The sequence below is a fragment of the Somniosus microcephalus genome, chromosome 4, assembly GCF_052327205.1.
Source record: "Somniosus microcephalus isolate GS21.2 chromosome 4, FLI_Smic_1.0, whole genome shotgun sequence".
In the NCBI taxonomy this organism is placed as follows: domain Eukaryota; kingdom Metazoa; phylum Chordata; class Chondrichthyes; order Squaliformes; family Somniosidae; genus Somniosus; species Somniosus microcephalus.
Genome location: NC_140990.1, coordinates 77,996,900 through 78,011,065, shown reverse-complemented (window position 1 = coordinate 78,011,065; position 14,166 = coordinate 77,996,900). Strand labels below are relative to the sequence as shown.

Below are 14,166 nucleotides of genomic sequence, written 5' to 3'. Positions count from 1 at the left end.
TTGGAAGCCATCACGATTTCACTTCGAGTAGGATACACCTTCAATGAACAGGAGTTAACAAGGTTGGGGTGTATAAAACTTTCAGTACTGCCACAGTCTATCAAACACCCAGTAGAACGACCATTAATCTTGATGTCCATCATAGATTTCGACAAGGAACACGGTATGGTCTGGTCAACCGTAACCGAGGCTAGAGTAAAACGATGGGTGGCAGCAGAGAAGACATCGGGTACAGGATTACCCTTACACACTTTACTAAAATGTCCCCGTTTCTTACATTTAAAACAGGTAGCCTCTCTAGCTGGGCATCTTTGCCTGGGGTGTTTAGATTGGCCACAAAAATAACACTTAGACCCATGGGGTACAGCCGCAACAATAGGATTAAGTGGAGGCTCTATTGGTGTTATGGATGCCTCCATACTCGGAACACACGAGGCTGAAAAAGATGCATGGGCTGATGCATACACTTCCAAATTCTTCTGGGCTACATCTAACGATCGAGCAGCAGCGACGACCGTTTTTAAAACTAATGAGTCATTCTCGAGGCGTCTCTGTCTAATATAATTAGATCGGAGGCCAGATATGAAAGAATCGCGGATGGCTTCTTCCTGATACAATATGGCAGCGACAGGTTTGTAGTTGCAATCCTTAGCCAAAGCCTTAAGGTCCTGCAGGAAATCGTCCAGGGATTCCTCAGGTAATTGCCTGCGAGTAGACAAATGATACCTGGTGTATACTTCGTTAACCGACTTAAGGTACTGGGCCTTAAGGGCTGCGAGGGCCTCTTCATATGTAGTAATATCTTCAATTATAGAGTAAGTTTGATGACTTACCAAGTTGGTTAGAAGACCCAACTTGTTAACCATCGGATCGAACGATGCGATGAAGTATTCAAAACATCGAAGCCAATGCGTAAATTTCTTCGACGCGTCTGCCAAATGGGGACCGATATCCAGACGCTCTGGTTTCAAAAATCGATCCATCTTCCAAAAGTTGTTACTTAATAAAATCGATGTGCCAAATAACTGCCTGAAACCAAGAGGTTAAAGCTTAAAACTAAAGGCTTTTATTAAGTAAGAACATGGCATCAAGTTAACACAGGGCAACCATCATTCATCACCGACCCAGCCCTCATAAGTAAGACACACACCAATCCGGAGAATCCAGAGGGGCGGGGCTAGGGAGGAGCATTAGTGGTTACATCTGTAGAACATTGCAGACATTAACAAGTACAGCAACAACAGACAATCCAAATGCCAGAACACAGAGTTATTTCATCACACCCATCAAACACTCCCAGAGCAGATACAGCACGGGTTAGACACAGAGTAAAGCTCCCTCTACACTGTCCCATCAAACACTCCCAGGGTCGGTACAGCATGGGTTAGATACAGAGTAAAGCTCCCTGTACACTGACCCATCAAATGCTCCCAGGGCAGGTGCAGCACAGGTTAGATACAGAGTAAAGCTCCCTCTACACTGTCCCATCAAACACTCCCAGCGCAAGTACAGCACGGGTTAGATACAGAGTAAAGCTCCCTTTACACTGTCCCATCAAACACTCCCAGGGCAGGTACAGCACGGGAGAGATTCAAAGTAAAGCTCCCTCTACACTGTCCCATCAAACACTCCCAGAGCAGATACAGCACGGGTGAGATACAGAGTAAAGCTCCCTCTACACTGTCCCATCAAACACTCCCAGGGCAGGTACAGCACGGGTTAGATACAGCGTAAAGCTCCCTCTACACTGACCCATCAAATACTCCCAGGGCAGGTACAGCACAGGTTAGATACAGAGTAAAGCTCCCTCTACAATGTCACATCAAACACTCCCAGCGCAAGTACAGCACGGGTTAGATACAGAGTAAAGCTCCCTTTACACTGTCCCATCAAACACTCCCAGGGCAGGTACAGCACGGGTTAGATACAAGGTAAAGCTCCCTCTACACTGTCCCATCAAACACTCCCAGAGCAGATACAGCATGGGTTACATACAGAGTAAAGCTCCCTCTACACTGTCCCATCAAACACTCCCAGGGCAGGTACAGCACGGGTTAGATACAGAGTAAAGCTCCCTTTACACTGTCCCATCAAACACTGCCAGGATAGGTACAAGGTCGTGTTACCGATACCTCACCTGGATACCAAGGCTTGGGGAGGCACCCTGGATGGTATGGGGAGCTGGGACTTGTCCATGTGAGTAACTGACCGTGTTGAGAACTGAAATAATCCAGAGTAATGATCGGGTGTTAGTCGTGGCTCAGTGGGAGCACTCTCTCTCTCTCTGTGTCTCAGTGGGAGCACTCTCTCTCTCTCTTGTCTCTGAGTCAGGAGGTTGTGGGATCAAGTCCACCTCCAGAGACTTGAGAACACAATCTGGGCCGACACTCCAATGCAGTACTGGGGGAGCGCTGCACTGAAAGAGGTGCCGTCTTTCGGACGAGATGTTCAAGCGAGGCCCCATCTGCCCTCTCAAGTGGACGTAAAAGATCCCATGATGTTATATCGAAGAGCAGGGGAGTTCTCCCTGGAGTCCTGGCCAACATTTCTCCCTGTGTAAGGGGGGGCTTCTTTTAACTGGTTTATGGTAATTTACCTGGCCAACAGCCTTTTGCTGCTGCACTCTAAACCAATTTACAAACAGCAGTTTCGAATCGCTACCCCTCCTTCAGTTCTGAGTGGAGGAACTTATAATTAATGATATTAAAACGGACAAGCGGTTTGGATGAGAGAAAAATCAAGTTTTATTACCTAAATAAACTACAATCTAAAGAATAAACGATACCACACGCACACAGTAATTACAGTAAAACTATATAACAGGGGGTTGCTGACGGCGAAAAAGAGGGATAAAATGGCTACGTTATTTAAACAATCTTAGCAATTCCTTTAAATCACCACCCCAAACTCCTGCTAGGTTGCCTTGTTGAGGAGTCAGAACACCCTGCTCACCTGTGGTCCAGCAAAGTAAGAGAGAGAGAGAGAGTGATAGCTTCTCAGCAGCTATCTTTTATACCTGGTGAGGTCCTGCCGTTCTGCCCTGCAAGGGCTGTGTGCAAAATTCCACGCCCAAAGGGTCCAATACACAAGAGAAAGCTGTGATTGGCTAAGTCAGAGTGGTTGGACTTGGTTAATGTGTCTTCCGGAGCTCCCTGGGCTGAAACAAAAGGGAAATACAACTGCTCTATTGTCCAGAATGCTAGGTGATTTAGACCCATTTAATTCTTAAACGGTTCCCATTCAAGATACAAAAGTCTCTTCTGCAGTTTAGATGTATCCACTCGATATACAAACAAATGCTAATAGCATTCAATTGCTTTGTAAACAAAGCATTGTCCTGTGGTAACGTTTTGTAAACAGGCATCGATTGTCCTGCTGCAGGGGGGTGGGGGACACCCCTTTGGTTGGCAGCTCCATTGAACCTTACTTCCAGACACAGAAAGCTGCTTTCCAAGTCGCTTTGTCTTCGGCCATGTGGTATGTGTGGTAAACCACTGTTAACCTGTACATGCCTGTGTGGTAAACCACTGTTAACCCTGTACAAGTCCAGGCATGTCTCAGCCCCTGGCTCCACCCCTAAGCCCGGGTATAAAGGTGACTCACCACCCTTCCCCCAGGAGCTCTTAGGATGGATTCACTAGCAGAGGCATGCTCTAGTTCTAAGTCAATAAAAGCCTACTTCATATAAGTCCATTTCGTAGTCTTTGGTATTGTTGATAGCGCATCAATATGACAGCCATTTTTATCCCTGGAAATTTAAAAGCACAACGCCCAGGGATTCTTTAATCAAGAAAATTAATCTTCAGAACTGTAAATTATTGCGAATTCTTACAGTCCGCCCTTGGATACTTCTAGCTTGCTTGTAGTATCCTCTTGAAGAAATGAGCAATAATTTCTGACCCCTCACAAACAACCATCCCCTGTATTTATCTAATAGCTATCTGCCACTGATCCCCATCCCGTCTATTCCCCTTAAATTCAAGAAAAAAAACATGGTACGGTAGGCATCTTACAGATACTTCAGTTTTCAATAAGGGGTCTCATACCCCTACACGCTTGTAAAATTATACAATGTAAACCAAATTTACAATCACTTTTTTACATCATAAGTTATTACAAAATGTTGCAATCTTAGTTACACAATGTAATCAAAATGATCCCAAGCACGGAGAGGGTCCTACGCCTCTGCTCAACTTGGGGCTGCAACACAAAATACAAAAAATCATTAAACAACATGCTTAAATGAACCCCGATCATCACGTGCCGATGATGGGTCGCGAAATTCGAGTGGGCATTGCTCCTCCCACTCGGGCAGTAAAAGTACCTTCCACCCCCCTTTGATCGTCTTAAACTTTAAAACAGGCAGAATGGATTTACAGACCAGTCTGCTCCGCCAGCCCCGAGCCGTTCCCTTGTCCTTTTGTGGAGGCGGGGTACCCCTCCTGTTTAAAATATACCTTAGCACAGACCGAGACCGGGGAGCATGGGATCTCGACTCCCAGTCTTTCCCCCTCCTGTCTACCCTTGACTGGCTGTGGAAAATGATGGGTGCCTGTGTGGCGGCTCTCCCTGGCCCCACACTGATCCGGCCACCCACTCATCCTTCCCAGCCACACTTACCCTCACTTTGCCCGTGGGCCCCCGGGTGAGTTCCTCCCTTCCCCGAACGCACCCACGCAACTCTTGGGTCTCCCCCTCCTCTATACGATCTTTCCCGGGCCATCACCACCCACCCCCGAGGAATGCGTCACTATCACAAGGCGCCCGCGCTTCCCCATCGTGACTCCTCAACAGCGAGGTCTCCCGCAAGTGAACTTCGGTCAGGATAGAGCTGGGTTGGGGGCCGTGCCCCACCCAGCTGGGGCCATCTCCTCCCCGTAGGAGGAGTAGGCAAGTTCCTCCAGACCCTGTCCGGTTTTTCCCGAAGATCGCTGCGCGGTCTCCTGGATTCGTCCAGTGGCGAGGTGATCCCCAACATTCTGTCTCCGTATCTTCATTCGATGCCCAGCTCGGGCTGGGCGAACATGGCTGCTTCATTTTCCAATCTCCTGCAAAAACTTAAAAAGACATGCAGCCAGGTCTCACTGACCTGCTGCCTTAGGTGGAGACATGGTCGGGTCCCTTGACCTCGGACCAAAATACAAACATTTGGCACACATGTAAACTTAAACTCACACTTAAACTACCAGTTAAATTTAAACTTACAATTTACACCTTAAAGCAAGCTATATTCACACCAAAGCTATAATACAAATGCCGCCCGTCTCCGGACGGCCAGTCTAATCTCTGGCACTGTCACAGATTGCTGCTGGCTGCAGTGAAGCTGGACTGCCTCCTGTCTCTGGTCCCCCGCAGCTTATGGCTGTTGAGTGGGGACCCCTGTTCTTTGGCTTCTCTCTGGTTCGGGAGACCGCCCTACTCCACTGTAAAGTGGGTGACCATGCTTTCTTAGGCTGGGGCACCCGCTGAGACCTTCTGAGGGGTGTCTCTCTGGGGGAGACTTTGGCTGGCAGACCCTGAGCTTGGGTCACAGCCCCAGCTGGCTGGGAGCCTTCTCCCCCATGTCCAAATAGCCCGCACTGTATAATGTACCTGGCAGCCTGCCGGTGCAAATCTCTCTCTGAGTTTGTCTGCTCTTCCCTGCCCACTCCTGTGCTGTTGGCAGGTATACTCTCACCACCCGCTGCTGGTGGCTGGAAATTTTCCTCCCCATGTTTAAAACCTGGTGTCAGCTCCCTCCCTATTTCTCCTGCAAGAGGGATTGCTATCCCTGCCCCCCCAGGGTCCCACATCATGGGGGGGACCACTCTAGAAGCTGGCTGAGAAGCTGGTCCCTTTAAACAGGCCACAGTGCCTGTCTTTACAGGCGGTGAACTTGAACTTGCATGGACAGCAAACTCATGTTCCCTCACCCAGGTGGCTTTAACTGGGGAATTTTGGACCTGCCTTTCATCTGGGGCCAAAACTATCCCGTGTGCCTCCCTTGTCCCGGATTTCTGCTACTGGACCTGCTCTACAGGGGTCCCAGAACTCTCCTTCCCTGTTCCCTGGCTTAAACAGCTTACTCTGAACATGAATGGCTCCTCCCCCCACACAAGCCACAGTGCTTGCCTGTGAACTCAAACTTGCTGTGGGCTGAGGATTCCTATTCTCAGGCTCACTCCTCACGGGCGGACCGTACCTCCGTTGTTGGAGGGGGTACACTGATCCTGGTCCCCGCCTGCCTAGCGGGACCTGCTGGTGTTCTCCTACCACCCCATTGTCCACCCCTCCTCGCTGCCAGAGCTCCTCAAGACTCGGAGCTGTGGGCGGCGGTCTTGGGGTCTCTAATTCCCTAGCCAGCCTTTCCCTGGGTGTTGCCTCTGGGGCGGTTTGATTTGGGCTGCCAGTAAAATCCAGCTGACCTGCCTTCGGGCTGATCACACAAATCGTCCCCTTTGCTTTTAAAGCCATGTTAAGGCTTTCTATCTCTGCCCTACAGGGGCCATGATCTGCTTCACTAAACCTTTGGGCGCAGGCCAGCTTATAGGCTGTCCTTACTTCCCTAAACCTTTCCTCCTGCTCTTGTACTTCTGAGATGAGGCGGGCATTCTCTTCCCGCAGTCTCATCTCACTTTTCCTGGTCTCAGTGACTTCCTGCACCAGGCGCTCCACAAATGCCTGGCATTTTTCAAACTAGGACTCCCAATTCTTGGCCTCCTTAACCTCCTCCTGCCCCCTCATCTCATCCTTCCTAAACCAGCCACCTATACCCCGATAGGTCAGCCTACACACTGCCGCTAACATCCGCAGGGCTACCCACATACTGAAAACGAGAGAAACAAGAGCTGATGCTTTCTCCAGATCCAGACCACTTATTAAATCAAAAACTGCCTCCACTCCTGGCTGGCTCGCCATTTGTAAGGGGGGGCTTCTTTTAACTGGTTTATGGTAATTTACCTGGCCAACAGCCTTTTGCTGCTGCACTCTAAACAAATTTACAAACAGCGGTTACGAATCGCTACCCCTCCTTCAGTTCTGAGTGGAGGAACTTATAATTAATTATATTAAAACGGACAAGTGGTTTGGATGAGAGAAAAATCAAGTTTTATTACCTAAATAAACTACAATCAAAAGAATAAACTATACCACATGAACACAGTAATTACAGTAAAACTATATAACAGGGGGTTGCAGACGGCAAAAACGAGGGATACAATGGCTACAATGTTATTTAAACAATCTTAGCAATTCCCTTAAATCACCACCCCAAACTCCTGCTAGGTTGCCTTGTTGAGGAGTCAGAACACCCTGCTCACCTGTGGTCCAGCAAAGTAACAGAGAGAGAGAGATAGCTTCTCAGCCGCTATCTTTTATACCTGGTGAGCCCCCTGCCGTTCTGCCCTGCAAGGGCTGTGTGCAAAATTCCCCGCCCAAAGGGTCCAATACACAAGAGAAAGCTGTGATTGGCTAACTCAGAGTGGTTGGACTGGGTTAATGTGTCTTCCGGAGCTCCCTGGGCTGAAACAAAAGGGAAATACAACTGCTCTATTGTCCAGAATGCTAGGTGATTTAGACCCGTTCAGTTCTTAAACGGATCCCATTCAAGATACAAAAGTCTCTTCTGCAGTTTAGATGTATCCACTCGATATACAAACAAATGCTAATAGCATTCAATTGCTTTGTAAACAAAGCATTGTCCTGTGGTAACGTTTTGTAAACAGACATCGATTGTCCTGCTGCAGGGGGGGTGGGGGGGGGGACACCCCTTTGGTTGGCAGCTCCATTGAACCTTACTTCCAGACACAGAAAGCTGCTTTCCAAGTCGCTTTGTCTTCGGCCATGTGGTATGACAGCCATTTTTATCCCATGAAATTTAAAAGCACAACGCCCAGGGATTCTTTAATCAAAAAAATTAATCTTCAGAACTGTAAATTATTGCGAATTCTTACACCTGAACCAACATCACTAAAATAGATCATCTGGTCATTATCACAGTGCTGTCTGTGGGACCTTGCTGTGCGCAAATTGGCTGCTGCATTTCCTACTTTACAACAGTGACTGCTCTTCAAAAGTACTTCATTGGCTGTAAAGTGCTTTGGGATGTCCTGAAGTTGTGAAAGGTGCTGTATGAATACAAGTTTTTCTTCAACAAAGGAGAAAAGGCCCAAAATGGAACAGTCGGTAACAGGACATCAATTAGTCTCCTCTTATCTTAGAGACGCCAAGGACTCGATACAAAGTGTGTTTGAAACAAAGCAGATTTATTTGACTTATTTCTAGAATATTAAACTCCAGCCCAATTAGAGGGGTTATTAACATCAGCAGAAACAAATCGATTCAATCCAGCCCGCCAAGGCCTGGCTTCGAGGCTGAACATCTGCCGCGCCTGAATCCATCCCACGTAACGTCAGGAGGCGGGTCATTGTCTCCGAGGCAGCAGGGGAGTCACAACCACAAACAGAGGCGGGCAAATGGAATCTGCCGTTTGCTGCATCAATGTGTCTGGCTCTGTTCCATGGAGGAGCCGGCAGATTTCCAGTTTCACCCACCCCCCGCCCTCCGATCTGCAAGCTCCCTGTCAGCCCTGGGTTAGCGGTTGGAGCTGGATATTGCACAGATGAGGCCCGGCCATCAAAATGGCTGGGTCCTCTTGCCGAGGACATTTGACAGGCAGCACCATCGCACCGCTCGCCCGATGTCCAACCAGAATGACAATCAGCCCCAAGAAGTCTAAGCTCAGCAACGTCAAACACATCTAAGGTCCCCGATCAGCTGCAAGAGAAGGATCGACATTCCATTCTTGCCCATGTGCCAGTTGCAATTGAGCCTTTCTTTGAAAATGAGCCTGACTGAATGATCTGCTCTGTGGTGTTTAATGGACTTGGGAAGCCAATCATATTTGGAAATATGAAACTGAACCCTGTATTAATTGAAAATATCAAATCTACCTTATTCAGCTGACTGAGGCATCTCAATGGCAAGAGCATTGCGATAATAAAGGTTTGCGAATCAGAGCTGAATTTGATATTTCCAATAAAATCAACCTCAATGTTTCACAAATCCGAGATGTTCCAAGAGTTTTCAATGCGGAGGACCAGACTGGATGATGATAAATATTTGGACATCTCCAAGCACACTGCCTGACACTAGATTGTCCTCCACATTACAAGCTGTCTTATCCTCTTCAGCAATGCACATCTTCAAATGAGAGAAAAGGTCGTCGCATGTCTGGGTTTCTTCCTGCACAATGGACCTCCAGTTTGTTCCCGTTTGCTCACTGCATGTGAAGAGATCACTGCTTTGCTGTCAGATCACAGGCCAAATGTCAGAATTAAAGCAATTGTGGTGATAAGAGTAGCTGGAACATTATTAAGGATCAGAACCAAACTATTGTCAGGAGAAATTTGCTTGGGTTGTGTTTGGAAACAGCAGGGGGTGATTTTAACCTCACACACCCAGCGGGAAACTAATGCGATCAGATCGGCCGCTTGTTTTACACCCCGCTCGATTTCACTTTCGACTGAAATCATTGGAGAGCAAAATCGGGGAAGGTGTAAAACGGGCAGGAAATTCAATCCCGTCAGGTGGGGGAGGTTCAAATTACCCCCAGCATATCTGAACTAGAAGGACAACTACTAAAAATGGCCAAAAGGACCATAAAATAACGATGGAAACAGCCTGAGCAGTTCCGCAGCAACAGGAATCCCCAAATGGGAAGCTTTCTGCTTTTTAACCTCGTACACTATTTATCTACAAAGTACATCTCTAATTATCATCAACAGCAAGCTGCAATATCACTTATTGGAATATGATTGTTTGACTAAGTAAGAGTTTAGCCAAAGAACTACCTGCAGTTATTTTACAAATATAGTATTTTCTTACTTTAAGCAAACCCTTTGAAGTTTTCTTTTTGCCTTTTACTTTTTGTTGTGTGTTTTTTTCTCTTTAGGTCCCTGCACACAACCAAAGCATTCTCAGCTGAGGGAACAGGTGGGCAGCTTGCTCTGACCCTGCCGTTCTACTGTGACCCGTGGGGTCTCACCCTCCAAATGGACTTCCTCGTGGGGACATGCTCACTTTCTGTTGACCCCCCTCTTTTTTCCCGACAGTCCAGTGGAGATTAAGGATTTGCAGTGTGAGGGAGAATGGACATAAACCCACATCCCACCATTCTATGGTGCCATTTGTTGAGCTGGCATGCTGTGCCTGTCTCCGTTAATGATTTCTGATGTCCTTCAGTTTTTTGAAGCAGAAACAGTGTCCACAAAGAGCTACTTGTGCTTCAAAAGACTCGAGCCGCTCGGCCAAACAGCCACGTGGACTTTCAGTCCAACATATAATCTGTCGATCGATCGATCACTCATTTCATTCATTTAGTAGTGGCAGATTTTACTGTCTTACACCACATTCTGTGTACAGGTAGACTATCCTTTATCCGAAAACCTCGGGACCAGCCGAGTTTCGGATAAAGGAGAATTTCGGATTTCGGAAGGTGGGTCGGCGGGGGTCCGCGGGGGTGTCGGCGGGGGGTCGTGCGCACGACTTACGCTGACGCTCAGCGTAAGTCAGTCGGGGTCGGCGGGGGTCGGGGCCGGCGGGGTCCGCGGGGGGGTCGGCGGTTGTCGGGGCCGGCGGGGTCCGTGGGGGGGTCGGCGGTTGTCGGGGCTGGCGGGGTCGGCGGTTGTCGGGGCCGGCGGGGTCCGCGGGGGGGTCGGCGGTTGTCGGGGCTGGCGGGGTCGGCGGTTGTCGGGGCCCGTGGGGGGGTCGGCGGTTGTCGGGGCTGGCGGGGTCGGCGGTTGTCGGGGCCGGCGGGGTCCGCGGGGGGGTCGGCGGTTGGCGGGGTCGGCGGTTGTCGGGGCCGGCGGGGGGTCGTGCGCACGACTTACCCTTTATCCGAACTTCCGAAACCGGAACCCTCTAAAAACCGAAGGTTTTTTCGTTCGTACGCACGACTTACGCTGAACGAAAAAACCTTCGGTTTTTAGAGGGTTTCGGTTTTCGGAAGTCCGGATAAAGGGTAGTCTACCTGTATTTAAGATAGTATCTGAGGACTATCTGAATTGATGTTGATAAATTATTGGGAGGGTAGAAGTGGTGCGATGCTCAACACTAAGAGTCGGACTGTTTCCGATTCACCAATTGAACACTTTGCTCTCACCAACGTGCGCGGTCCCTTTAAATGTGCTGTGCGGTTTCTCTCCCAGCGGCAGGAGCCGGTGAGCGGTCTGCGCGGGGCCTCGCCATTGCTGTGCCACGTGCAGCCACGCACCTTAGGGGCAACATTGGTGTGTGGCCCTCAACAGCTCACCACAACTTGTTAAGTGGCCCTCCAGCCCAAATCATTGCCCACCTCTGCCCGAAACCATCTTTAACGGGATTCTGCCTCCTGACGGAGCTGGGAAAGATTTTGCCATTATTACCACAATTGAGCACCATCTTCTTTTCCAAAGATCTCTGAGCTTCTCTAATGGCTGCTTTTGTCTCCATAAACTGTGGGTGATATTTCTCTCTATTCTCCTGTAAACTCATTCATCTTGATCTCAATTGGGTTCAATGTAAGATAGCTCAGGGAGTCAGGCATCATTCACCCCTAGGCCTACGCTGGCCAGTGAAACCCCAGTCATTTCCTCAGTAAGGATTCCTCTGGTTCCTCGCCATATATCTGTCAGGATACCGAAACCCAGCTTTCTTACCGTCCACTCCTGGAGGCCCCACTCCCTGAGCCTACAACCTTCAGCAGGGTCAGTGGTGGAGTTCAACAGCCGGAGTGAACCCAACTGTTAGAGTGAAATTGTTTCAGTCCTGGATGTGATTAACAGCAGCCTTAACAGCAGGATACAACCGCTGCAGTCACTTGTGAACTCGCTGATGAATCAGTAGGTGGGATGACTGAGTGAATCCCTTCCCACACACGGAGCAGGTGAACGGCCTCTCGCCAGTGTGAACTCTCTGGTGTCTCAGCAGGCTGAATGATCGAGTGAAGCCCTTCCCACACACAGTGCAGGTGAACGGCCTCTCCCCAGTGTGAACACGCTGGTGTGTCAGAAGGTTGAATGAAGTAGTAAATCCCTTCCCACACATGGAGCAGGTGAACAGCCTCTCCCCAGTGTGAACACGCTGGTGTGTCAGCAGGCTGGAGCTCTCAGTGAATCCCTTCCCACACACTAAGCAGGTGAACGACCTCTCCCCAGTGTGAACTCGCTGGTGTCTCAGTAGGTGGGTTGAATTCGTGAATCCCTTCCCACACACGGAGCAGGTGTATGGCCTCTCCCCAGTGTGAACTCGCTGGTGTGTCAGCAGATCTGTTTTGCTTTTAAAGCTCTTCTCACAGTCAGAACATTTAAAAGGTCTCACATTGGTGTGAACAAGTTGGTGTTTCAGTAAGTGGGATGAAGAAGTGAATCCCTTCCCACACACGGAGCAGGTGAATGGTCTCTCCCCAGTGTCAACTCGCTGGTGTGTCAGCAGATCCTTTTTGCTTTTAAAGCTCTTCTCACAGTCAGAACATTTAAAAGGTCTCATATTTGTGTGAACAAGTTGGTGTCTCTGTAGTTGGGATGACTGAGTGAATCCCTTCCCACACACGGAGCAGGTGAACGGCCTCTCCCCAGTGTGAACTCGCTGGTGTGTCAGCAGGTCACATGACTGAGTGAATCCCTTCCCACACACGGAGCAGGTGAACGGTCTCTCCCCGGTGTGACTGCGTCGATGAATTTCCAGCTCAGATGGGTAATTGAATCCTTTCCCACAGTCCCCACATTTCCAGGGTTTCTCCCCGGTGTGACTGCGCTTGTGTTTTGCCAGGCCAGAGGATCGACTGAATCCTCGTCCACACACAGAACACGTGTACGGTTTCTCCCCGCTGTGAATGGTGCTTTTTGCTTCCATGTTATGTTTGATGATATTCAGGTCCCGATGAATTGAGTGACTCTGTTCTTGATGTGATGTTTGAGTTAAATTTCCTGTCTACAAATCCTGCCCTTCGAATACCCTATAAAATGAATATAAAACAGGATGAGAGAGGACCCACAAAAACAGGTTGTGAAATTGAGCTCAATGAATCTGGGAATTTGAGGGGCCGGTACTAGAAAAACAAAACGATAAAAGCTGCCGGATTGTCATTAAAATTCCAACTGGTTCTCTAATGTCCCTCAGGGATATGGGGATCGGGCGGGAAAGTCAAGTTGAGGTTGAAGATCAGCCATGACCTTATCGAGTGGCGGAGCAGGCCCGAGGGGCCGTATGGCCCACTCCTGCTCCTAATTGTTGTGTTCTTATGGAAGGGAACCTGCCATCCTACCTGTCCCACGACTTCTACCGCCTAGAAGGAAAAGGGCAGCAGGTGCATGGGAACACCATCATCTGCAAGTCACACACCATCCTGTCTTAGACATATATCGTCATTCCTTCATTGTCACTGGGTCACAGTCCTGGAACTCCGTCCCTAACAGCACTGTGGGAGCACCTTCACCACACGGACTGCAACAGTTCAAGAAGGCGGCTCATCACCACCTTCTCCAGGGCAACTAGGGATGGGCAATAAATGCTGGCCTTACCAGCGACGCCCACATCCGAAGAATGAATAAAAAATCTGTATATGTAAAATAGATTAAAAGCCTCGACAGAAATACTTGTTCCTAAAACAATACTTTTTTACATTGTAGGGACAGTGTCTGTTTAACAAAGGGTGGACAGCTTTAAGTTCCTCAGAGTCCACATCACGGAAGACCTCTCCTGGTCCCTCAATACCTCCTCTTTGGTGAAGAAGGCCCAGCAGCGCCTATATTTCCTAAGGAGGCTGAAGGGATGTAACCTGTCACCCCTGATCCTCTCGAACTTTTACCGCTGCACAATAGAGAGCATCCTGACGAACTGTATCACAGTATGGTATGGCAGCTGTAGCTCCTATGACCGGAAAGCCCTGCAGCGGGTAGTCAAAACTGCCCAACGCATTACCGGCACCCGGCTACCGACCATAGAGAACATCTACCAGAAACGCTGTTTACGGAGGTCACTGACCATCATCAAAGACCCTACCCACCCCAGCCACAGTCTGTTCGCCCCCCTGCCATCTGGGAGACGCTACAGATGCATTCGCACCCGAACGACCAGATTTAGGAACAGCTTCTTTCCCAGGGCTGTCATCCTACTGAACTCTACAAATAAACTCTAAAGCCTGCACAT

At 49.0% G+C, this 14,166-nt stretch overlaps 1 protein-coding gene across 1 annotated transcript in view; it reads right to left on the bottom strand.

Moving 5' to 3' along the window:
- Positions 1-1,043: 1,043 nt before the first annotated feature.
- LOC147119298 (uncharacterized) overlaps positions 1,044-14,166 on the bottom strand; it is a 33,022-nt gene continuing 19,899 nt past the window's right edge. Inside the window, exon 3 of the mRNA XM_085984964.1 lies at positions 1,044-12,678. Within this exon, the coding sequence (XP_085841090.1) occupies positions 11,833-12,678 (846 nt within the window). The 3' untranslated portion in view covers positions 1,044-11,832. The remainder of the gene's footprint in view (positions 12,679-14,166) is intronic.